This window comes from Pelophylax lessonae (assembly GCF_965119305.1).
Source record: "Pelophylax lessonae genome assembly, chromosome: 3".
NCBI lineage: Eukaryota > Metazoa > Chordata > Amphibia > Anura > Ranidae > Pelophylax > Pelophylax lessonae.
The window spans coordinates 363913978-363937676 of NC_138770.1; the positions used below are offsets into that span (position 1 = coordinate 363913978).

Consider the following 23699-nt stretch of genomic DNA (forward strand, 5'->3'; position numbering starts at 1 on the left):
TGAGTAAATGTTTCCCTTTCCTCGTTATGAGGCATTTTGGAATACGGGCCCCTCCATACATGGTCAGAGTCTTTCTGACACTAAAAGTCCCCCGTGTAATACAGAATGTGTTCGGTGGGCAAGCGGACTTGGTTTGGGAGCTAACACTCTACCCAGCAGACTGCAGTATTACAGCAGACATAGGAGGTATAATCCTACCTTGATTGTAGTGGACCTCCTGCAGGTCGATAAACCGCCATTAGCGTGGTATGCAGGTGGATGTGCTGGGAAAACGCTATTCCGGCAATCCGCCGCCATTTTGCTGTAGACCAGGTACTCGAGCGTCCACAGGTCACGCCGGCCGCCATTTTTTGGAGTCTATTGTCTCCCGTATGGGGGCGGCCATGTTTGAAGAGCCCAGCTAACCTCGAGGAGAGCTGGGAACGCCGGAAGGCATAGACAGGGGGCGGAGCCACTTCCTTCTACCCGGGAAAACGAGCACAGTTCTTCCCAGTCTGTAAGAGACAAACGCTGACTGCAGTTGTTAGGAAACTTCTCTGCATCGGGTGGTGAGCCTCGGGGGTCCCTCTCTCTCTCTGTGGGGGTCAAGAAGCAGGTACACTGAGGGGCGCTATTGCGCTAGGGGGATACAGAAAAAAAAAAAAAAAAAAGTTTTTTTCTGGCAAAGTGTCCTGGGTTAACATGGACCCTGCCACTCATGTATCTCCACCTGATCCCCTAGAGGTGTCTGCAGGATCCTCCAGCACCCCGCTTACGATTGAATCATTGTCAGCTATTATGGAGACCTTTGTGTCCCGGGTGGAAGTGGCTTGTCAGGGACAGGGCGCAAGAAAGCGACCCCCGCCTAACCCCATTTTATCTGAGCCTATTTCTGCAGTTGCAGGTACCTCATCTGGGATTGGTGTCTCGGGTACTGTCTCTTCAGACAGTGAGGAGGATGTTTCGGCATCAGCCATAGCCCGAGAGGAAGCGTTGGTAAACGCACTCATTGTATCTGTTCAAGAAACCTTAAGATTACAGGGTACTCCGTCGGAAGTAGCTGAGACTGAAATTCCCTTTGGGACTAAAAAACGCATCAAAGTGGCGAAGGTTTTTCCATTGCCCAAATGTTTTGGCAATCCGATCAAAGAAGAATGGAGTCTGCCAAAACGCACTTCTGCTATTTCCAAACGCATTAACAGGCGTTATCAGTTTGAGGAAGCCCTCATTAAGAAATGGACAGAACCACCTGTGGTGGATTCACCAATTTCTAGATTAAATAAAGCCACGGTTATTCCATTAGAAGACGCTCCGTCTTTTAAGGATCCGGTGGATCGCAAGATAGAAACTATGTCTCGCACCATGTTTTCCTTGATTGGATCAGCTTTCAGACCAATAATTGCTATTGGGCTGGTTTCGCAGACTGTAACTGAATGGACCAAATGGTTACGCCGGGACTTAGAAGAGGTCCCTCAGGCGGTATCAGATTTGTTGGAACAGATGATACAGGGGTTACAGTTTGTGTGTGATGCTGCGTTAGACGCCACTCCATTATTGGCGCGAGCATCAGTTTCAGCAGTGGTTCTCAGGCGTACACTGTGGCTAAAAGGTTGGTTAGCCGACCAAGGTTCCAAAAAAGCATTGGCTAATCTCCCCTTTTTAGGAGAGCGTTTATTTGGAGCCAACTTAGATGAGATCATTAAGGATCTCACGGGAGGAAAGAGCACCTTTTTACCACAAAGTGCTAAGGGTAAAGGACCTCGTCAAAGACGGGGGCCTTCTTTCTCCGCTCATAAAAAATTTTTTCGTCCCGCGGGTGAAAAAATTAAGTCCTCCAAAGCTCCTTCGGGAGGCTTCAGGGGACGTTGATCAGGCAAGCAAAAGCCCGCCCCTTCCAGACCTGAAGATAAGTCTACTAAAGCCTGAAGGTGCGCCCCCACCCATAACTGGGGTGGGGGGACGTCTTCGCCGGTTCCCGGATCCATGGCTCTCCAGAATCCCGGACAAGTGGGTTTGCGAAGTCATAAGGTCAGGGTGCAAGATCGAGTTTCGATCTCTCCCACCGGCGCGATTCTTCCCTTCCAATATCCGACTATCCCCGGATCGTTTAGAAGATCTGCGGAGAGCAGTCACGGATTTACTACAACAAGGAGTGGTAGTCCACGTTCCTTGGACAGAACGCTTTCAGGGGTTTTATTCAAACCTATTTACAATACCCAGGAAAGAGGGCAAAGTGCGTCCAATTCTGGACTTAAGGGCACTCAATTCCTTTGTCAACATAAGAAAATTCAAAATGGAATCCATTCGCACAGTAGCGGCCTCCCTGCATTCAGGGGATGTCCTAGCGTCCATAGACATCAAGAACGCCTATCTTCACATTCCCATTTACGCAGGACATCAGCGGTTTCTATGTTTTTCCGTAGAAGAGAACCACTATCAGTTTGCGGCGTTACCTTTCGGTCTCGCCACGGCTCCTCGGGTCTTCACGAAGGTGTTGGCCCCAATGTTGGCACTACTGCGCCAAAGAGGCATATCGATTCTAGGTTACCTAGACGATCTCCTGCTTCATGCAGAGTCTCCACAGACCCTGCTACAAAACCTAGAGATTACTATGATTTCTTTACAGGAATTCGGGTGGCTGGTGAACCAGCAAAAGTCATTTCTGGTTCCCACCCGGAGGCTCGAATATCTGGGTCTAATTCTAGACACATTCAGGACAAGAGTTTTCCTTCCGGTAGGGAAACTCCGGAAGATTCAATCAGCAGTCCAGTTGTTACTATCCAACAGCTGGTCTTCTCTTCGGACTTGCATGAGGGTTCTGGGGTTGATGGTGGCTTCCTTCGAAGCAGTCCCATTTGCCCAGTCCCATACCCGAATTCTTCAGGAAGAGATTCTTCTCAAATGGAATCGGAATCCGGAATCCCTGGACAATCGGATCCGATTGAGCAAACAGACCAGAGAGTCTCTGGTCTGGTGGCTTCGGTCTCCGATGCTCCGCCAGGGAAAGTCATTTCTGCCAATATATTGGACGATAGTGACCACGGACGCCAGTCTATCCGGATGGGGAGGAATTCTCGGTCAGTTATCCGTCCAGGGACTTTGGTCCCCGGAAGAATCCAGGTTACCGATAAATGTATTGGAACTGAGAGCGATCAGACTTTGTCTGATTCACTGGACCGAGCAGCTCCAGGGCAGCCCGGTTCGGATCCAGTCGGACAACGCCACGGCTGTGGCTTATGTCAATCACCAAGGGGGCACCAAGAGTGTCCGGGGCGGCCAAGGAAGTGGCTTGCATTCTTCGCTGGGCAGAACGGTTTGTTCCAGCTATCTCTGCGGTGTTCATTCCGGGGGTGGAGAATTGGCAGGCAGATTATCTCAGCCGTCAGACTCTGGATCAGGGGGAATGGTCCCTCCATCCAGAAGTTTTCCACCAGTTGTGCCTACGTTGGGGCACCCCGGATGTGGATCTGTTGGCATCACGATTCAACAGAAAAGTACAGAGATTTGTGGCTCACTCCCGCGATCCTCTAGCAGAGACCGCAGACGCACTGGTCGCCCCGTGGGGGCAATACCAGCTAATGTATGCCTTCCCTCCTCTCGGGTTACTGCCAAGACTTCTTCGCAGGATAGAGGGGGAAGGAATTCCAGTAATCCTGGTAGCTCCGGACTGGCCTCGCCGAGCTTGGTACGCCGACTTGGTCAGACTGGTGGCGGACGTCCCTTGGCGACTTCCTCTCAGGGAGGACCTACTGTCTCAGGGACCGATCTTCCATCCTGCTTTACGATCGCTGGCTTTAACGGCCTGGCTATTGAGACCCAGGTGCTGAAGGACAAGGGATTGTCAGCTTCAGTTATTCCTACTCTAGTTAAAGCAAGGAAAGCGACTTCCAGAAAGATTTATCATCGCACATGGAAGTCCTACATTGCATGGTGTGAACCTCTGGGGTTCCACCCACGTTCTTATTCGGTTAGTCGAATATTAGCTTTTCTGCAACAAGGGGTTGAGCAGAAACTGGCCTTGAGCACTATCAAGGGTCAGGTCTCAGCATTAGCCATCTTCTTTCAGAAACCTTTGGCTACTCATTCCTTGGTGCGGAATTTCATCCAGGGGGTGCGACATCTGGCTCCGCCAGTGCGCGCGCCGTTACCACCCTGGGATCTTAATTTAGTATCGTCGGTTCTTCAGAAACCTCCCTTTGAAGATATTAGGGAGATTCCTTTACCTACGTTGTCCCAGAAGGTGGCCTTCTTGGTGGCTATCACTTCTGCACGCAGGGTGTCAGAACTGGCTGCATTATCTTGTCGTTCCCCATATCTGGTGGTTCATAGAGATAAGGTGGTTCTTCGTCCGAATCCATCCTTCCTACCAAAAGTGGTTTCAGAATTTCATCTGAATGAAGAAATTGTATTACCTTCCCTGTGTCCTAAGCCCAGTCATCCTCGGGAGTTTGCTTTACACTCCTTGGATGTGGTCCGGGCGATCAGGGTATACTTGAAAACGACAGACTCGTTTCGCAAGACGGATTCACTTTTTGTGGTCCCGGATGGACCCAAAAAGGGGTTGCCTGCATCTGCCGCGACTATTTCCAAATGGATCAGACAGACGGTGGTACAGGCTTATTCTATTAAGGGTCGGGAGCCCCCGTTCCCTGTTAAGGCGCATTCCACTCGGGCACTGAGTGCGTCATGGGCCTTTCGCCATCAGGCGTCAGTGGTCCAGGTGTGCAAGGCGGCTACCTGGTCGTCGGTGCATACCTTTACAAAACATTATAAAGTTGATGTAATGGCATCGTCTGATGCCTCGTTTGGCCGCAAGGTTTTGCAGGCCGCAATTTGAGGAGACCAGTGGTCTACCTCGAGGGTTTTTTTCCGTTGGAATTTTTATTTGAGTCTCATTCTTTGTTTATAATGAGCCTTTAAAACTTCTAGTTGGCACCGGTTGGGCCTTCTAGATTGGATTTTGATTTCTGTCAATCCCACCCCTCATTTGTGGCACTGCTTCTGGATGTCCCAATTGATGTGAATCAAAGAGGACTACGTCTGTCAATGAGCGACAGAGAAAATTGGATTTTTGTAAGATCTTACCGTAAAATCCTTTTCTCTTAGCTCATTGACAGACGTAGTACCCGCCCCTCTATCATTGAGTTGGGTTGGGTTAAATTCTCTGTTACTGCTTTATAACAGAACTGATTCCCTGTAGCAGAGAGAGGGAGGATATACCCTCTGGGACTGCCCCTAGGGTGGAGCCAGAACGTTTTTTCTTTCTGCCTAGTCCTACTCCTGCGGAGGCAACATAACCCAATTGATGTGAATCAAAGAGGACTACGTCTGTCAATGAGCTAAGAGAAAAGGATTTTACAGTAAGATCTTACAAAAATCCAATTTTGTGTGTAAAATGGTACCTTGAGCTATTCAGTTTTGTAAACCTTAGAAGTTTTTGCAACAGGAGGTTGGATATGGGAATAAAAAAAATTAAATTTTTCAGATTTTTTTTTTTTTTTGGCACTGGTAATAATTAAAATAAGAAATAATATAGAAAACCAATATCAATTTCTTTAGATAAGAATTCCACCCTTGGTTTCAAAAATGAAATTAAATATACTAAAAATTGTCCCTGTATGAAAGTTAAAGTGGATCTTCACTGCAGCTGAGCACCAAAAACCAAAAGCACTATTTGAAATAATCAATACAACCCCCAGTCCATCCATGTCTCTCTTAATTTTGTTGAAAAATCACATTCAAAAATACCATCTAGCATTTCTGGCCATGTCCATATTGAGTAAGGGCAAATGATTCATGTAGCATTTTGTTCCTGCAATCCATCTGCCCTTAGCTCAAGTATGCATACAGGAAAGTGTGCTTAGCTGAGAGCCTCTCCTCCGCCCTGAAGTCTTCTGGGATGTATGATAAATTTTGCCAATGCAAGAAACCAGGAGGAAACTAAAGAAATGTTTAAAAAAAATAAAAACATTTAAAACAAGTAAATATGATATACTTGCCTATCTATTTACTAATGCTAGCAGCATAAAGATTAAAAGTTATAAATATTGATTGGGAGATTAAAGTATCACTTTAAACATACTAATCCATAAAGTCCAGCATTGTCTTCCTTGCTTCCAGTGACACCCATCTTGAAGGGGGATATGGGGCATGTGCATCAATGCAGGGGATCTATATTTGGTCCAGTAGGCCTGACAGAGCCCCACATTGTGTCTGTGCATGCACCAGATTCCCCCATACATGCACAGATATGCTGCAGGGCTCTGCAAGCTTCTTGACCGAGACCTGCGGCGTGTCTGTGCATCTACAGAATCCAGTCTCTTTAGATGGGTGACGTAGACCTCCCAGGAGGTAGCAGTACCTCCATACAAAGAGCAATAGAAGAAAATGGAACATTGAAAGGAGAGAAGAAAATGGAACGTTAAAAGGAGAGTTTTGGAGGTAAGAGCAGGTTGTGGAGTGAAGGTCTGCTTTAAGAGCACAAACACTTTACTGAATAATTCCAGTGTTTTGTAAGGAAAAGAGAATTGAAAGGTTCGTAATTCAAATATAGAAGTAGAGCCCCTGTTGGGTTCTTCGTAGGTGTTGATTGGGCAGCTGCCGCTTTTTAATTTCTTGCAACGGTGTATACAATATATCCATATAATAAACTTTCTTAATCCATTTTTCCTATTGTTCATAATTGAATGAGGCCATATATTTATCACACAAGTCAAATACTGCATTTTTTGTTTTTTTTTGCTAGACCCAGCACTTCTAGCAGAGGTTGACAAATGGAAGGAACAATTGCTTCAATACTCTGCTCAAGAAATTGGAAAAACCATTGTATATCTAAATGGCTCTTCTCTGGAGTGTCGTTTTCGGGAGTGCAATATGGGAAACCTGATTTGTGATGCTATGGTAAGAAACTGGGAATGAATGATCAACCCAATATACCGTATACACGCTTTTCATCTTTTTAATATATATTTCCTGAAAGCAGTGAAACAACTACTACTGTTTTAAGTCTACATTTAATCAGTCTGTAAAGTGCTTGCTAAGACACTTCTTGCTGCTTTCTACCAATAAAACATAAATATCTTACATTATTGGCCCTTCATTTTCTCATTTCTCAGTGGAGGTCCAGCACCCCCCTACTCTAGCTGATTTTAAATTTGAGCATTGTCCCAGTAAAGTACAGAAACTAGAAGAAGAAAAACATACAGTATAAAGGAAACCTGTATCAAGATAAATGTGGAGACTGCCATTGCTTACATCCCTTTTGAAAAGTCAATGAGCCTTGTCTCAGACTTCAATACTTTCTCAGTCACTGACCTGGAACAATAAAGCAGATCAGCAAGTCATAGTGAAGGTAGAACTCCTGCATACACGTTTTAGATCAGTGTCCAAAAGTATTAAAGCCATAAAGCCATTGGAGAATAATACCAGCCAGGTAACTAGCATTTTCAAAAGGAGAGATCAGAAATGGTGGTTTTCACACTCATTGGTGGAGTTTTTCCCCTTATGCTAGTCCCACAATGTGCTATCTTTTAGGCCTCATGCACACAGAGCTTAAAAGAACATTACTTTTGACTTTTTTTTTTTCCCAGTGAATTAGAAGAGGAACATTTAGAGGTTAAAAAAAGATACACTGAACGTGTGTAAACGCACCTAAAATGCTAGGCACGTTTAGCGCTTGAGCGTTCATTCCAAAGGCCAGACTAAATGCAAATTTTTGGGGGTTTTTGACACTCTGGGGAGGGATTAGAACTCTTGTTAGTTTTTATTGCAACCTCTGCCCCTGTTAGGGAGATCCTCCCTCTTATGTGTCCTATTTACTGTTATCATTGAATGTAAAAGTAAAAGAAATTCCCAATTTCTTGTTATCCCCAGAACAGGAATAGAGGGGAGGCCTTCCAATGGAGAAAATATTGGATGCAACAACTGTGTCAGAACATAATTTCGGATACTTTTTTGAGAATTCCTAGCATACTGTTTAGGCCTCATTCACACAGGATGGCTTTTTACTGCCCTCGACTACTTTGCTGGTGACCTGAGGGGCTCGAAAGGATTCCCTTAATTTGTAGGCATTTCCTCACTTCCTTTTTTGGCTATGGGACAAGTGAAGGTAAAATTCCCCAAAGGGACACAGATGGCAAAAAAATGACAGGGGTTATAGCCCTCCCTTACTCTATCCAAAATGGGAAAAAAAAAGTTTTGCCTATTGTTCTACTTTAACAAAATCAAAAGAAAAATTGTCAAAAGAAGGGTTACATTAGACCAGTGATGGCGAACCTTGGCACCCCAGGTGTTTTGGAAGTACATTTCCCATGATGCTCATCTACACTGCAGAGTGCATGATCTCTGTGCACAGACCTTTTACTAGCACTAATTAATGTCTGGTTACCAGGTAAGGCTTGGTTCACATCTGTGGAGGTGGTTCCCTTTGCAGATTGCACCGGTTCCGTAGCCGCAACCTCCCACACAGAAAATCACGCAGGATGCCTGTGGATGCCATTAATTCTAATGGCATGCCGCATGCACTGGAAATCGCACCTGCACTGGGAACCGTGCTGCATCTATGCTGTTCCCAGGTGGGGCTGAGATTTCTCAAATGCTGCAGGGACCTTTTCCCTGCATTTCAGGAAGAACGGCAGCCCACTCAAATGAATGGCCTGCCATGCCTGTGCAAAACGCAGCTAGCAGACCCGCATATTTGTGAACCTAGCCTAAGACCTAAGAATTGAGGCGTTTCCCACCCAAAGATTTAGAAAGCCTCCCGGATTCAAAACCCTGAACAGAATTTAAGATTTGGAGAAGACAAATTTGTTTTCTCTAAATAAGTCGTTAACCCTGGAGCATTATGTGTTCACAATCCTGGCAGCCACAACATGTGTGAATTGTGTATGAGTAATAAAATGTGCATAGTTTTTGTAAACCATATGCTACAGAAAAAAATGTAATTGTGCAATACCTTTTATAACCTCAGATTTCCAATAATATTCGAAATCCAGATGAAATGAATTGGAATCATGTTTCACTCTGCATTATAAATGGTGGTGGAATTAGAGCATCAATTGATGAAAGATCAAATAATGGTATGTATTTTCACACATTAGAACTTGTGCTGGAAATTTATATATTTCTCATGTAAAAGATTTGTGTTTGCCCTCAATGAAAGCAGACATCTCAGCGTTAAATTAATACTATAAGCTGACTAACTCAACATATTTGAAATGTAAACCGCAAAGAATTGCAGCTGTTATCTTGTGAACACACTTGCGTTGTATTAACCTATATACAATTTAGGATAAGCAGATGTGTATAGCTGGGTAGGGGTTATGGTTTTAGACCAGTTGAAAGATAACCATATACAATAACAAGAGTTTTCCATAATTGTACACACTCATTATTACCCCTAGGGAAGCCCCATAGACCTGATTCTTGCCTGATCTATCTGAACATTGGGGGTTATTTACTAAAGGCAAATCCATTGTGCATTAAAAGTGCAGTCGCTGTAGATCTGAGGGGGACATGCAAAGAAAATAAAAAAAAAAGCATTTTTGCTTGCACATGATTGGATGATCGAAATCAGCAGAGCTTCCTCTCATTTCAGATCTTCCCCTCAGATCTACAGCAACTGCACTTCCAAGTGCACTTGTAGTGCACCGTGGAATTGCCTTTAGTAAATCAACCCCAATGACTGAATTATGCCAAGATTAGGCCATATTTGACCAACATTAGGTGACATATTGACATTTTGGGATGCTGAAGTAAGAGAGCATAAGCTATGGCTGGATAACTGGAGGGATTCAGAAAACATTTAAAGTCTGCTATGTAAATATCAGTCCATGTGTCCAACATTGGAGTCACATCTAACGTTCCAAATACCTGTACCATCTCCTGGGCACCTGAGGTTTAGAGCAGCGTAATGCATATCAGCCTCAGATTGGTGTTTGGACAGAGGTCCCAACTTGGTTTTTGGGCATTATTTAGAAAGCTCCTGTTGGATCTGGCAGGTAAGTTGCTTATTACTTCCCCATCCACCTAATTTCACTTCTTCTGGGCACCAAAGGTTTTAAGGAGCCTGATACAAATCTGGGATACTGTTGTGGAAGTGTGGGCCATGGGCATTTGGGCTGGCTTTAATGTATTGGGTGGGGGCATATACTAGCAACCTTGCTTTAGGGATACTGCTACATATGAGATCTTCTGTGAGGAAGAGAAATTTATTAGTAAAAACCAATGCAGATATCTGCTGCCAATGAATCGGGCAAATCACTTTATTACATAGTTCTGGTTGAAAAAAACTTCCATTGTGTTCAACCAGTAGACAAAAAAACTACAAACCTGCATCCACAGATCCCAAAGCTGAACCTGAGAAAAGCACAAAACCCTGAGGCTCTATTCACATATGCCGCGGCTTACAGCAGGACAACAAGTGCGTCCCTGTTTCCCGATTCAGGTGAGACTCGGGTCCAAATTTTTTTGCCTGAATTTGCACCTGATTCAGACCAGAAGACTCACAGGACCCTTCTTAAATGCAAACTGCGGCTGCCCCGGAGGTGTGTGAACTGGCTCCATTTAGAGCTGGTCAGACTCTCCTGTCATGCGAATTGGATGCAGGGAAACCCTCATCCAATGCGCATATGTGTAAACCCGGCCTTAAAAGGCATAGTTCAGTTTGTTCCAATAGGGCTAAATAAATTTGGTTCAGTTAGTATTTTTTCATTGCTGAGGTTCTTTCTTAATGTAGAGCAAGAAACAGGGAGCTGCTCAACTTCCAAAAGTCCAGAATACATTTATTATAAATCATCTGATACAAGGAAAATCCACCTGCTCCTTTTATACATTTCACTCCACCTGGAGCTTAGTCATATTCATCTCTGATGAAGGTGGATTTTCCCTGTATCGAATATTATGAATAAATGTGTTTTTTTTTTTTTAAGCTGGGCGGCTCCCTTTCTGTTTCTTGATCTACTATTTTTAATGGAGCACAGACCACTTTGGAGGCTACATCCTCTAGTTGGTGGAGCAGGGGGGTGAGCCTTGTAGCAGAGTGAATGTATTTGCCCTTCTCTACACTCTTTTCAGGTTTACGATATCTTGTATTTTCCAATGAAATCAGGTTTACGCAGTATTTATTATCAAGATTGTATACACAATAATTATTTTCACTTTCTGCTGAATGTGTTTAAATGTATGCCACCTCTAAAGCACTATTAATAAAGATTTGTGTCTTTAAAGCTTTCCAACTATTCCAACTGCCTAAAGCTTTCTAGGGAGTCGAAAAATATTTATTAGCTAGTGATTTAAAAAAGAAAACATGCATGCTGGGTTATAAGGGGTGCTTTTTATAGAGGGAACTTGAGACTTGCTTCAAGCCCAACCGAAGCACAGAGATAGATATGCAGTCAGACATACTAGCAATCTCCATTTTCATAGTCTTAAAGTGGTTTTAAAGACTAAACATTTTTTACCCTAATGCATTCGCTTTATTAAGGTTAAAAATGTTTAGGTAGATCACCCCCTCCCACAAGTATACTAACCTGAGCCCTCACTCCATCCATCACTGTGTCCATTTGTAGCTGCTCTCACAGGCTTGCTGAGTCAGTTGGAGCCATTGGCTGCCTGTGACTATAGACAGAGCGGCTTGGGATTGAGCCCACAGGTGTACCACAATGGGAAGCGACTCCCTATGGTGGCACACCAAGAAGAGCTGCCAAGAGCGCCAGTGGGGGACCCCATAAGATGATCGGGGCCGCTGTGCACAGTTCTATTGGAGAAGTACTATGCAAATCAATGGCAGTGTGTTTCCAAAAGTAGCGCATGCACTACTTTTGGTGCAGTGCGAAATTGTACTGCGCTGAATTGCACATGAATTGCTTAGCAGTGCGCAGATTGTTCTGTGCATTACCTAATGTGAACTTGCACTTGAGGCCTCTTGCACACCGCAGCTTGATAAAGCTCAGTTTTTTTTTTTTTTTTATGGAACTAAAATGTAGTCCATTATTTCCAATATGCCTGTGCACACAGGCGCGTAAACAATTGCCGAGTATTTCTCAGTAATAAAAAAAAAATAGAAATATCTGCGTTCCCAGTCAGTATTTTGCGCCGCTGCGAGCAAATATGCACATATGCCCACAAATACGAGCATAAATATGGATGAATTTTCCCTAGAATGCACATTTTCGTGCAAATACACACATAGATATGCGCAAATGCTGCAAAACCGACACCAGAAATCAAGTCCAAAAGAAGAGAGGCGCAAACATCCGTAGTGTGTGCAAGAAACCTAAGTAGTATGTACCAAAGGTGTTCTAATCTGTAAATAGAAATGTTTACATCTTATTCTTATCTAGCTGAAGGGAGAAGGTGGATGGGTGGTGGGTTTTTTTTTTTTTATAGTTTTTTGGATTCTTTTATAGTTTTTTGGATTCTTTTAATTGAGTTATGGGATGGTACTCATTTGTTTTTAGTTGTATGCATTTTTTAAAATCTTGTTCCAGCCAAAACTTCCTCTTTGTTTTAAACTCGATGGGGAAGGGTTAGAAACTGTTTTCGGTACCATTCAGGTGTCTTTTTTAACAGTGGTAAAAGGTGGAACTTAAAGTGGAACTTTAGTCAGAAAATTAAATATTTCAATCGGAATCAGGCTGGCCCCTTTTGCAGATATCCTCCTATCCTTTACAGCCAATGAAGCTGCTTCTGTTTGATCTGCAACTGCCATGATGCTGCACATGTGATCAGTTATGACATTGGTTTGACAGCTTGATGGTTTGACAGCTTGGTTAAGAGCACAAGCAAATGTGACAGTTAGCAATGCCAACATTCTAACTGTTTTTCTCTGTCGCTCATTGACAGACGCAGACTTCTTGATTAATATCAGAAGGGATATACTGCCCCCTACAGGAGTAGGACACTAGGCAGGAAAAAAGTTCTGGCCACACCTTATGGGCAGTCCCAGGGGGTATATCCTCTCTCTCCCTGCTACAGGATGTCAGTTTTTTTTTTTCTGCCTAGTCAGGAGTAAGGACCTAAGTTCCTTGCTGGGATCTCTGGTCCTGGCAAGCTTTTTTTAGATACATTTTTTTTTAGTTAGCTTTTTTTTCTCCAGTTTGTTCCTGTGAGATCTTCAAGCAATTATGCTGGATCTGGGCGACGGGCTGGATGTTGAGATCCGGTGGTCACCCCAGCCGGCCTACGAGCGCGTGCAGGCCCTAGCTCCGCGCTGGGTCGGCCGCGACAGAGTCCCACTGGACGGGGACTGGCCCCGCGAGTTAAACGTCTCGCCAGGTCGCTTACGACCAGTCGGAATCTGAGTCGCGGTGTCCGTATTGGCCGACAGCCCCCCCACCTCGGTGGAGAGGGGTTCTGTCAGGAGTTGGTGCCCACCTGTTCCGGTATGGTGAGTAGAATGTTCCCCCTCTCCCCCTGACGGGTTTTGGGGTGGACGCGGCCCCTCCCCGGTTGGTCGGACCCTCATGATTCCGGATTCCCCTCTGTCCTATTACGCACCCCCACCTATCTGCCCCCCTCACTTGTGGGTACAGGCCACATATGGAGGCGGTGGGGGGGCGCCACCGGTGTTACCCTAAAAACGATCGGGGGGGGGTTAATACCTGTGCTTTACGATCACTGGCTTTGACGTCTTGGCTATTTAGAGCCAGGTGCTGAAGGAGAGGGGTTTGTCTGCTTCAATTATTCCTACTCTGATTAAAGCGAGGAAAGCGACTTCCAGAAAAGTCTATCATCGCACATGGAAGTCTTGTATCGCGTGGTGTGAATCCCTTGGGTTTCCTCCACGTTCTTACTCGGTGGCTCGGATATTGGCCTTTCTGCTACGGGGGGTTGAGCAGAAGCAGGCCTTGAGCACTATCAAGGGTCAGGTCTCAGCATTGGCAATCTTCTTCCAGAAGCCACTGGCGACTCATTCCTTGGTACGGAATTTCATCCAGGGGGTGCGGCACCTGGCTCCTCCGGTACGCGTGCCCTTGCCGCCCTGGGATCTTAATTTAGTGTTGTCGGTTCTCCAGAAACCTCCCTTTGAAAATATTAGGGAAATTCCCTTGCTTACCTTATCCCAGAAGGTGGCCTTTTTGGTGGCTATCACTTCTGCACGCAGGGTGTCGAAATTGGCCGCATTGTCCTGTCGTTCCCCATATCTGGTGGTTCATAGGGGTAAGGTGGTTCTTCGTCCGAATCCATCCTTCCTTCCTAAGGTGGTTTCAGAGTTTCATTTGAATGAGGATATTGTGTTACCTTCCCTGTGTCCTAAGCCCAGTCATCCTCGGGAGTTTGCGTTACACTCCTTGGATGTGGTTCGAGCGATCAGGGTGTACTTGGCTACTACTGACTCTTTTCGTAAGGCTGATTCACTTTTTGTGATCACGGATGGCCCTAGAAAGGGGTTGCCTGCGTCTGCAGCGACTATCTCCAGATGGATTAGACAAACGGTGGTGCAGGCTTATTCTATGAAGGGTCGGGTTCCTCCATTCCCTGTTAAGGCACACTCTACTCGGGCTCTTAGTGCTTCCTGGGCCTTCCGCCATCAGGCGTCGGTGCTTCAGGTGTGCAAGGTGGCTTCCTGGTCGTCGGTTCATACCTTTACAAAATTCTATAAAGTTGATGTGCTGGCATCGGCGGATACCTCTTTTGGCCGCAAGGTTCTGCAGGCCGCTGTTTGAGGGGACCGTTGGTCTACCTCGGGGGTTTGGTTTTTATCAGTTGGGTCTCATCCTTTTGTTCAATGAGTCCTTGATGCTTCTGGTTGGCTCCGGTTGGGCCTTCTGGATTGTATTTTTATTTCTTTTATCCCACCCCTCATTTGTGGCACTGCTTTGGGACGTCCCTTCTGATATTAATCAAGAAGTCTGCGTCTGTCAATGAGCGACAGAGAAAATTGGATTTTTGACTTGCCGTAAAATCTTTTTCTCTTAAGCTCATTGACAGACGCAGGACCCGCCCCTCTATTTTTGAGTTGGTTTGGGTTGAATTCTCTGACACTGCTTTGTTACATAACTGACATCCTGTAGCAGGGAGAGAGAGGATATACCCCCTGGAACTGCCCATAAGTTGTGGCCAGAACTTTTTTCCTGCCTAGTGTCCTACTCCTGTAGGGGGCAGTATATCCCTTCTGATATTAATCAAGAAGTCTGCGTCTGTCAATGAGCTTAAGAGAAAAGGATTTTACGGCAAGTCAAAAATCCAATTTTTTAAATCCATAAGTCTATGGATTTAGTTCCGCTTTATGATTTACTGCTGTTTAGGGGCTCTGGGCTTGAACAAAATGATGGCCTCCAGCAAGAAGAAACAGGAGCAAAGCTGGAGGCAATTTACAGCACACACTGATGTTGGTAGCAAATAAATAATGTGGAATGTATGTTACTTGCTAAAGAACATTATTTTTTATCACGTTGTTATGGATAACGTTCCACTTTACATTTTTGTCTGTCTTCCTATCCTGGTAAAACCCATATTCCACATTTCTGGTCTTAGTCACATGGGTAAGGAGAGGTCTCGCCAACGGGGTCACAGAATGCAGTTAATACCAAACAGCTCTTCTAACTCGTCCAACCAAAAGAAAAAAAGCTGTGGGTTAGATTTGGGCACCCACAGACATCCCACCTTTATACTTGATAAACCACTCTCCCTCACCACTTCTTTTCTGCAGCATTCTGGCTGTTGGCTGGTTTTTGGAGCTTAGGCAGGGGGATGCATATGACATTGTTTTGAGCCTAATGATTAGCTGCCCATACCCAGAATCCCACCCTGTTAGTAAGGGCTTTGGCAGTATGGGGAGGTGGCCTGAAAGTGTGGCTCAATACGTTTAATGGCCAGGGGGTGTTGTGGGACATCCGCACACAGTGCCTTTGTCCTGAATAACCCAAGTGACAGTGACAATTTAGCCTTCATGCACACGGTTGCTTTTAGTCTTATAGCGTACAATACAACTGTATTTTATCTGAATGGAATGGCAGGTGCGGCATACAGCTGCTGCCAGTCATCCTGTACAATTCAATGGCAGGTGGTGACTGTACACATATACATGCTGCTCAAAATTGCGTATATACGCGTACAGCAACCAACTGCCATTCATTTGCACAGGATAACTGGCGATAACTGTACACTGCACCTGCTATACAGCCATTTGGGGTCCTGTGCCTGCGTCATACACATGAGCAGTTTGGACCTTTAGCATCTTTTTTGGGCACTAAGGAGGCACAGGTGTAGCATCCAAATTTATGACAGTCTGAAATATGTGGCGGGACATGGCAGGTTGCTGGACTGAGTGATCATATATGTCCCTGAATGTATACAGCCCTAAACACTAGTACTGCACGATATGGTGTACAACCACTGCGTTTTTAAGTCTGCTGTGGATTTTGAAAGGGTGATGGCAGCGGTGCTGTACCTATCCCACCCGAGCAACCCAAAATGCTGGGATTTGATGCTGATGGGCCAAACCACCCGTGTGCATGTATCCTTAAAGATATTATCCTGTTTGGCACTAAATATTCAGTGTTGGGACATGGTAAAGAATGCCAAATATTGCCATTTATTTTCATGACTCATGAGAAAAGATGAAGGCCCATTTCCCACAGGCTATTTGGTCAGGTCAGGCAGACCTAATCAGATCCTCCAGTCTCTTCTTTGGAGAGGCGGATGTCAGCAGACACCATCCGATCTGATCCTATCCACCAAAAACAGACTGTGGTCATATTCTCCATCCGTCCGGCGGATGGGATGGCATTGGATAGAAATGGACAGGCAATCCGTTTCCATCCGATTGCCCCATAGAGGAGAGTGCAGGACTGTGTCTGCTCTGCCCGCTCAGCCAGGATCAGCAGAGAGATCCCCTGCTGAGCAAGCAGATTCCGCTTAGCGGAAGCTCCCGTGTGAAAGGGCCTATGTTGAGATCTTTATGGGCTTCAATAGCAATGGTGGTAATTTTCTGCACTTACTATCGTGCTACAAGGCTTGGCCCAGGTTTCTCCCTTCATGTGAGCTGAAAATGCTGGATAAAGAACTACATCAATAATTTCATACAAAAATAATAATTAATACAAATGTGATTTTGTTTGACAGGTAGCATAACTACTGAAGACTTGCTATCGGTGTTACCTTTTGGAGGTACATTCGATCTGATTGAAGTTAAAGGGTCTACCCTAAAAAATGCGTTTGAGCACAGTGTACACCGCTATGGTGCTAGTACTGGAGAGTTCCTGCAAGTGGGTGGTATGTTGATTTTCTCACATTTACATCAATGCATAATGATTATGCAATGTATAGATATATGTATGCAAGTAAAATATTGAAAATCAGATAAAATTTTACTTTGATTTAGTTTTTCATTTGTTTTGATGTTATCTATAATTTAAAAACCTCCTGTGTTCAAAATTGTGTGAAGTATGGGCACACTTACATTAACCAGTTAAGTACCAACCTATAGCATATTTCCTGCTACAGGATGGCCCTCCTGTGGCGAATTACGTATATATACGTGATCCTGCACTCTCGCCTCGGGGTGCACTCCGGGTGCCAGGCACTGGATGTCTGTTAGGAAGAGAGGCAGAATGGAGCCCTGCCTATGTAAACAAGGCAGATCTCCATTCTGACAGGGGAAATGGATGGATTTTGTGTCCCTACAAAGCAGGGAATAAAATCCATCACTACCCTGAATAAAAGCAGCACCCACAGTACAGTAAAACACTGGCTAGGCACACAGTTAATACCTTTGATCAGCCTAGATGTTTAACCCCTTCCCAGCCAGTGTCATTAGTACAATGACAGTGCATACTTTTAGCACTGATCAGTGCATTAGACACAAAGGGGTTTTATTTACTAAAGCTAGAGAGGGCAAAATGAGTCACAATTCTGCAGAGAAACCAATCTGCTTCCGGGGTTTATTGCTAAAACTTAAACAAGCTGAGGTTAGAAGCCGATTGGTTTCGCTGCAGAATTGTGACTGATTTTGGTCTCTCTAGCTTTAGTAAATAAAACCCCATATTGACACTTTGCGGAAACCAGTGACTCTGACTGTCCGCCGCAATATCGTAGTCCGGCTAAAACTCGCTGATCGCCACCATTACTAGTATAAAAAAATAATAATAGTTTCAGTATATATACCATAGTTTGTAGACGCCATAACTTTTGGGCAAACCAATCAATACAAGCTAATTGTGATTCTTTTTTTTTTTTTTTGTACCAATATGTTATATAGCAGAATACATACTATAAAAGATTTAAAGAAATATTAATACCAAAAATGCAAGAATATCTGAATAAAATAGGGAAGGAAGATCTAAGAGAAGAATCTCTAATGGCATATATAACGGTAATACCGAAGGAAGGGAAAGATCAAACCCTTTGTTCTAGCTATAGGCCAATTGCGTTGTTAAACGCAGACACAAAATTATTTGCGAAAATCTTGGCAACGAGATTAAAAGATTTACTAAAAACGTGGATCCATCCGGACCAGACCGGATTCGTTCCAGGTAGAGAAGGGAAGGATAATGTGATACGCACCCTGCTTCTTTTACAAAAAACAAAAAAACATGAGATCCCCTCCATCCTATTATCAATTGATGCCGAAAAGGCTTTCGATAGGGTGGATTGGGACTTCATGAAAGAAACCATAAAAAATTTAGGGATTGGGTTAAGAATGAGGCAATGGATAGAGGCATTATATAACAACCCCACGGCAAAAATCAAAATAAACGGAAGTCTATCAGAGAAATTTGGAATGAGTAATGGGACGAGACAGGGATGTCCCCTGTCACCCCTATTGTTCGTATTAACCCTGGAACCATTATTGGCAAAAATCAGACAAAATGTAGACATAAAAGGAGTGACGGTAAACCAAGATGAACACAAAGTCGCAGCATACGCTGACGATTTATTATTCATCGTCACAAATCCAAGGATTACTCTTCCAAACATTCAAAAGGAGTTAAAAGATTATGGAAAGTTGTCAAACTTTAAAATAAATCCAATAAAATCAGAGATTTTGAATATAAGGTTAAACACTCAGGAAGAACAAATAATAAAAACATACTTCCCATATACGTGGACAAAAGAAAAATTAAAATACTTAGGGATATATTTAACACCTCAAACTGAAAAATTATACCAAGCTAACTATATACCGTTATTGAACGAAATAAAAACAGAAATAAGAAAGAAATCAAATGGTCAAATCTCATGGATCGGAAGAAACAATGTTGTTAAGATGTTTATCTTGCCAAAAATCTTATACACCTTTTCTCTGTTGCCAATAAACATCCCCGCAACTTTTTTTAGAGTAATTAGAACCCTACTGACAAAGTATATATGGCAGTGGAAAAAACCCAGAGTACAGTACAAGATCCTTACAAGAAGCAAAACACAAGGAGGATTAGCAACTCCAGATATAGAAAGGTATTATAAGGCAGTAATCATTACACGAATGGTGGATTGGACAAAAACAGAAAGGAGGGAAAAAAGATGGGTAGAGATAGAATGTGCACAAAATAAAAATCACCTACACAAAACAATATGGATCCCACCAAAATATAGGGAAACACAGGGAGCACATGAACTGACAAAGGTAGTCTATAAAATATGGGATGGGATAAACAAACAACTGAAATGGGAATACAATTCACCAATGATAGCATTAAATGGCACTAAATACTTCCCACCAGGGGAAGAAGAACAGGGTGGAAATTGGATAGGGAACACTCAATTAAAAGATATCTTACACAAAGGTCACATAAAAACACTTCAGAAATTAAAACAAGAAAATAATAATATAAAAATAGACGATTGGAGATATCTCCAGCTGAAACATTTTGTCAGCTCATTACCACAGCCGATTAGGTCTGAAAAAAATCTTAATAACATCGAGAAACTGAGCTACTCTCCCATGCAAAGGCACGGAGTTTCTCAGATTTACAAAATGCTGACGGAATGGCACAGTCTGGAAAAACCTCCATATATAGCAAAATGGGAGAAAGAAATAGGGACACATTAGCAAGGACAGGAACTTGGGACTGTACTGGGGATGGTAGGATCCACAGCCATAGACGTAAGCACTACAGAATTAAACTATAAATGTCTATTTAGGTGGTATATCACTCCAGAAGTGATAAATTAATACCAACCAGGCAAGACAGACAAATGCTGGCGGGACTGTGGCAACATAGGGACAATGTATCATTTGTTTTGGGACTGCCCCAAGATAAAAGATTTTTGGCTAGAGGTTAGACAACTGATTGAAGAAATCACCGAAATAAAAATACCAAACGACCCATGGGCCTGCCTATTTCATAAAACAACAATACCTTTAAAAAAATATAATATGACTCTGGTCCCAACCATGCTGAATATAGCAAAAGGAACCATACCAAAAAAGTGGAGAGAAAAGGAGAGCCCGAAAATAAAGGAATGGTGTAAAAAGATAAATAACAACTTTAATATGGAATATGTATGTAATACACAAGAGGAGATCCCAAGAAATATGAAAAGAAAATGGGGGAAATGGATAGAATTTAAAAAATCAACTAAATATATTGAATTAAATAGTTAAGCATATCTACCATGGGGAGGCACTGTAGAAAAGAAACGGTTGGCAAGAAGGGGAGGAATCCTGGGAGGGGGGGGGAGGGTGGAAAAAGGAAAATATGTATGATATTTAATATTTGAACTACTGTATTTCCTCCTTTTTTTTTTTTTTTTTTTCTCGCATAATTTTATTATGTAATTTTGTGAATCTAGATCAAATTGGTGGAATACTGTTGTATATTGAAATTTTATATGCAAATAAAAACAAAGTAAAAAAAAAAGAATACATATTGGTCTAAATTTATGAAGAATTTTTTTTTCAATTTTTTTCATTGGATATGTTTCATAGCAGAAAATGAAAACTTTTTTTTTTTTTTTTTTTCAAAATTGTGTTTTTGTTTTTTTGTTTTAGAGTGCAAAAAAAAAAAGAAAATGTGATCAAATATCATCAAAAGAAAGCTTGATTTGTGGGAAAAAAAAATAAATACATTTTTTTTTTTTGCTACAGCATTGCATGACTTGCACAATTGTCAGTTAAAATAACACAGTGCCGTTTCGCAAAAAAATGGTCTGGTCGTGAAGGGGGGGGAGTGAAATCTTCCAGAGGTCAAGTGGTTAAAGGAAAGCTGGCTCAGACTGGTTGGACATTTTTAGCTGTATATTAGATAAACTTCTATTATCAGTGTAACCGTAAACTGACACCAGTGGTCAGAATACATGCATGGCTGCAAATGTAGACATATTACGGATGTCTTCTAATAAACTTAGTAGCAGGGCCAGACTGGGAATAAAATTCAGGCCTGGAAATAAGGTCATACCAGCCCCATAGCATTATTATACCAGCCCAATAGCATACCGTCATTATTTTCTTGTTTAAAAAAGGTAAAACCATGCATTTTAACCTCCCTGGCGGTCTGATTATGTCCATATTTCTATGCTAAAAGCGGTACATTCTTTTGCATAGAAATCTGTTGTTTCTATATTTTAAAACTCCCCTTCCCCTGCGATCCCCCGCCGTCCTCCCGCTGTGTGCTCGGCCGATGCCGGCACTTGCCTTTCAGTTCCCTTCCCTGCGAGCGTTGCGACACGGGGTGGAATCGGTGGCAAATTCAAAAGTGTAAATACACTAAATGTCATGATACAAAGCTGTGATCCTAACTGATTACACTGTATCATGTCATTTCACCACAGGATTTCACCTGGTGACTTTTCCAGTGCCCTGCCTGTGCTTTTCCAGTCCTTGGTGCCCTGTTAACCCCGAGCCACACTTGAAGAGTGTATTTTTTATATAGAGATATATAGATAAGACCGAAATGAAAGCACATAGGGCTTAATAAATAAATATATATATATATATAAGCAAATCCTGGTTAAAAGTGCGGATATGGTACAGGAGGACGGCAGGGCTGTGGACATGGTACAGGAGATGCAGGGGCTGCGGGCATGGTACAGGAGTTGTCAGGGGCTGTGTGAGCATGGCACAGGAGGACGTCAGAGGCTGCGTACATGGTACAGGAGATGTCAGTGGCTGTGCGGGCATGGTACAGGAGATGCAGGGGCCGTGTGGGCATGGTACAGGAGATGTCAGGGGCCGTGTGGGCATGGTACAGGAGATGTCAGGGGCTGCGGGCATGGTACAGGAGATGTCAGGGGCCGTGTGGGCATGGTACAGGAGATGCAGAGGCTGTGCGGCCATGGTACAGGAGATGCAGAGGATGTGCGGGCATGGTACAAGAGATGTCAGGAGCTGTGCGGGCATGGTAAAGGAGATGTCAGGGGCTGCGGGCATGGTACAGGAGATGTCAGGGGCTGTGCGGACATGGTACAGGAGATGTCAGGAGCTGTGCGGGCATGGTAAAGGAGATGTCAGGGGCTGCGGGCATGGTACAGGAGATGTCAGGGGCTGTGCGGACATGGTACAGGAGATGTCGGGGGCTGTGCGGCCATGGTACAGGAGATGCAGAGGATGTGCGGGCATGGTACAGGAGATGTCAGGAGCTGTGCGGGCATGGTAAAGGAGATGTCAGGGGCTGCAGACATGGTACAGGAGATGTCAGGGGCTGTGCGGACATGGTGCTGGAGATGCAGAGGCTGCGGGCATGGTACAGGAGATAAGTGAAAAAATAAAAGTGCGCTGATTAAATATTGAAAAGCTGCTACCTTGGAGCCAATTATGGTGAAGTGGATAAGAATGTATATATCAGGTGCACTAATCAATCAAATGGTGTAAAGGTTCAAATGAAATAGTCCACCCTCTTCAAGTACATACCTAGATTTTATTTAGTTCTTTTTTAAAACCTAAATTATTATATTCTGTTTCTAGATTCTAAGTAATTTCTCTATTAGCATATATATTTGACTGTTTGTTTCTTTTGTAGGATTTAGAGTGGTGTATAATATAGACCAAGAACCTGGGCAGAGAGTCATCAGATTAGAAGCTATGTGCACCAAGTGCAGAGTACCGAGATATGTTCCAGTGGAAAAGGACCAAGTTTATAAAGTAGTTCTTCCAGCCTTCCTCGCGGAGGGGGGGGATGGCTTTAGTATGTTAAAAAATGAAAGCCTGAGACATGACAGTGGTAAGTTTTAACAATGGAATATGGTACACTCGTAATTGAAACATATTTATCTGCAAGTGCACTTTGAATGGGAGTGAATTCTGCTGCAGATAAATCATTATACACTTCCAGACCTTGTATATTTACAGTACATTGAAGGAAAGTTCAGTATGACTTTGCCTTTTTTTAAGAAAAAAAAAAAAATAGAAGCAATGCAATTATAAAAATGTAAATGTTTATGTATGTTAAAAGGCATGCTGTGCGCTCAAATATAAAAAAAGACCACACAACAGGAAAGGTACACATGGAGTTTTTAGCAGATTTCTGTTTTCTGTTTATCTTCTAAAGTTAAGTAAGTTAAAGTAACCATGTGCACAACATATGAAATCAGTGCGTCTGGTAACATGACTATGCTGCAGTATTAGGGTAAACAAGAACAAAAACCGAATACTTATGTATACCATGAGCACTGTGCTCAGTACTTTTTGCCCACTCTTTGTTGAAAAATGTTCAGTATTGCTGATTCAGGCTGCAAATTTGAGAGAATATAAAGCATTGTTCAAATTGGCAGTTTCTTAAAGGGCTTATGCAGTGGATTTGTACCAAATGTATTTATTATGTTTTTAATGAGGTTATTAT

General features: G+C 43.3%; 1 protein-coding gene across 1 annotated transcript in view; it reads left to right on the plus strand.

Moving 5' to 3' along the window:
- NT5E (5'-nucleotidase ecto) overlaps nucleotides 1-23699 on the plus strand; it is a 167828-nt gene that overhangs the window by 140826 nt on the left and 3303 nt on the right. The window contains exons 5-8 of the mRNA XM_082252485.1: nucleotides 6725-6879; nucleotides 8948-9056; nucleotides 17047-17196; nucleotides 22881-23081. Coding sequence (XP_082108611.1) covers nucleotides 6725-6879; nucleotides 8948-9056; nucleotides 17047-17196; nucleotides 22881-23081 — 615 coding nt within the window. The remainder of the gene's footprint in view (nucleotides 1-6724; nucleotides 6880-8947; nucleotides 9057-17046; nucleotides 17197-22880; nucleotides 23082-23699) is intronic.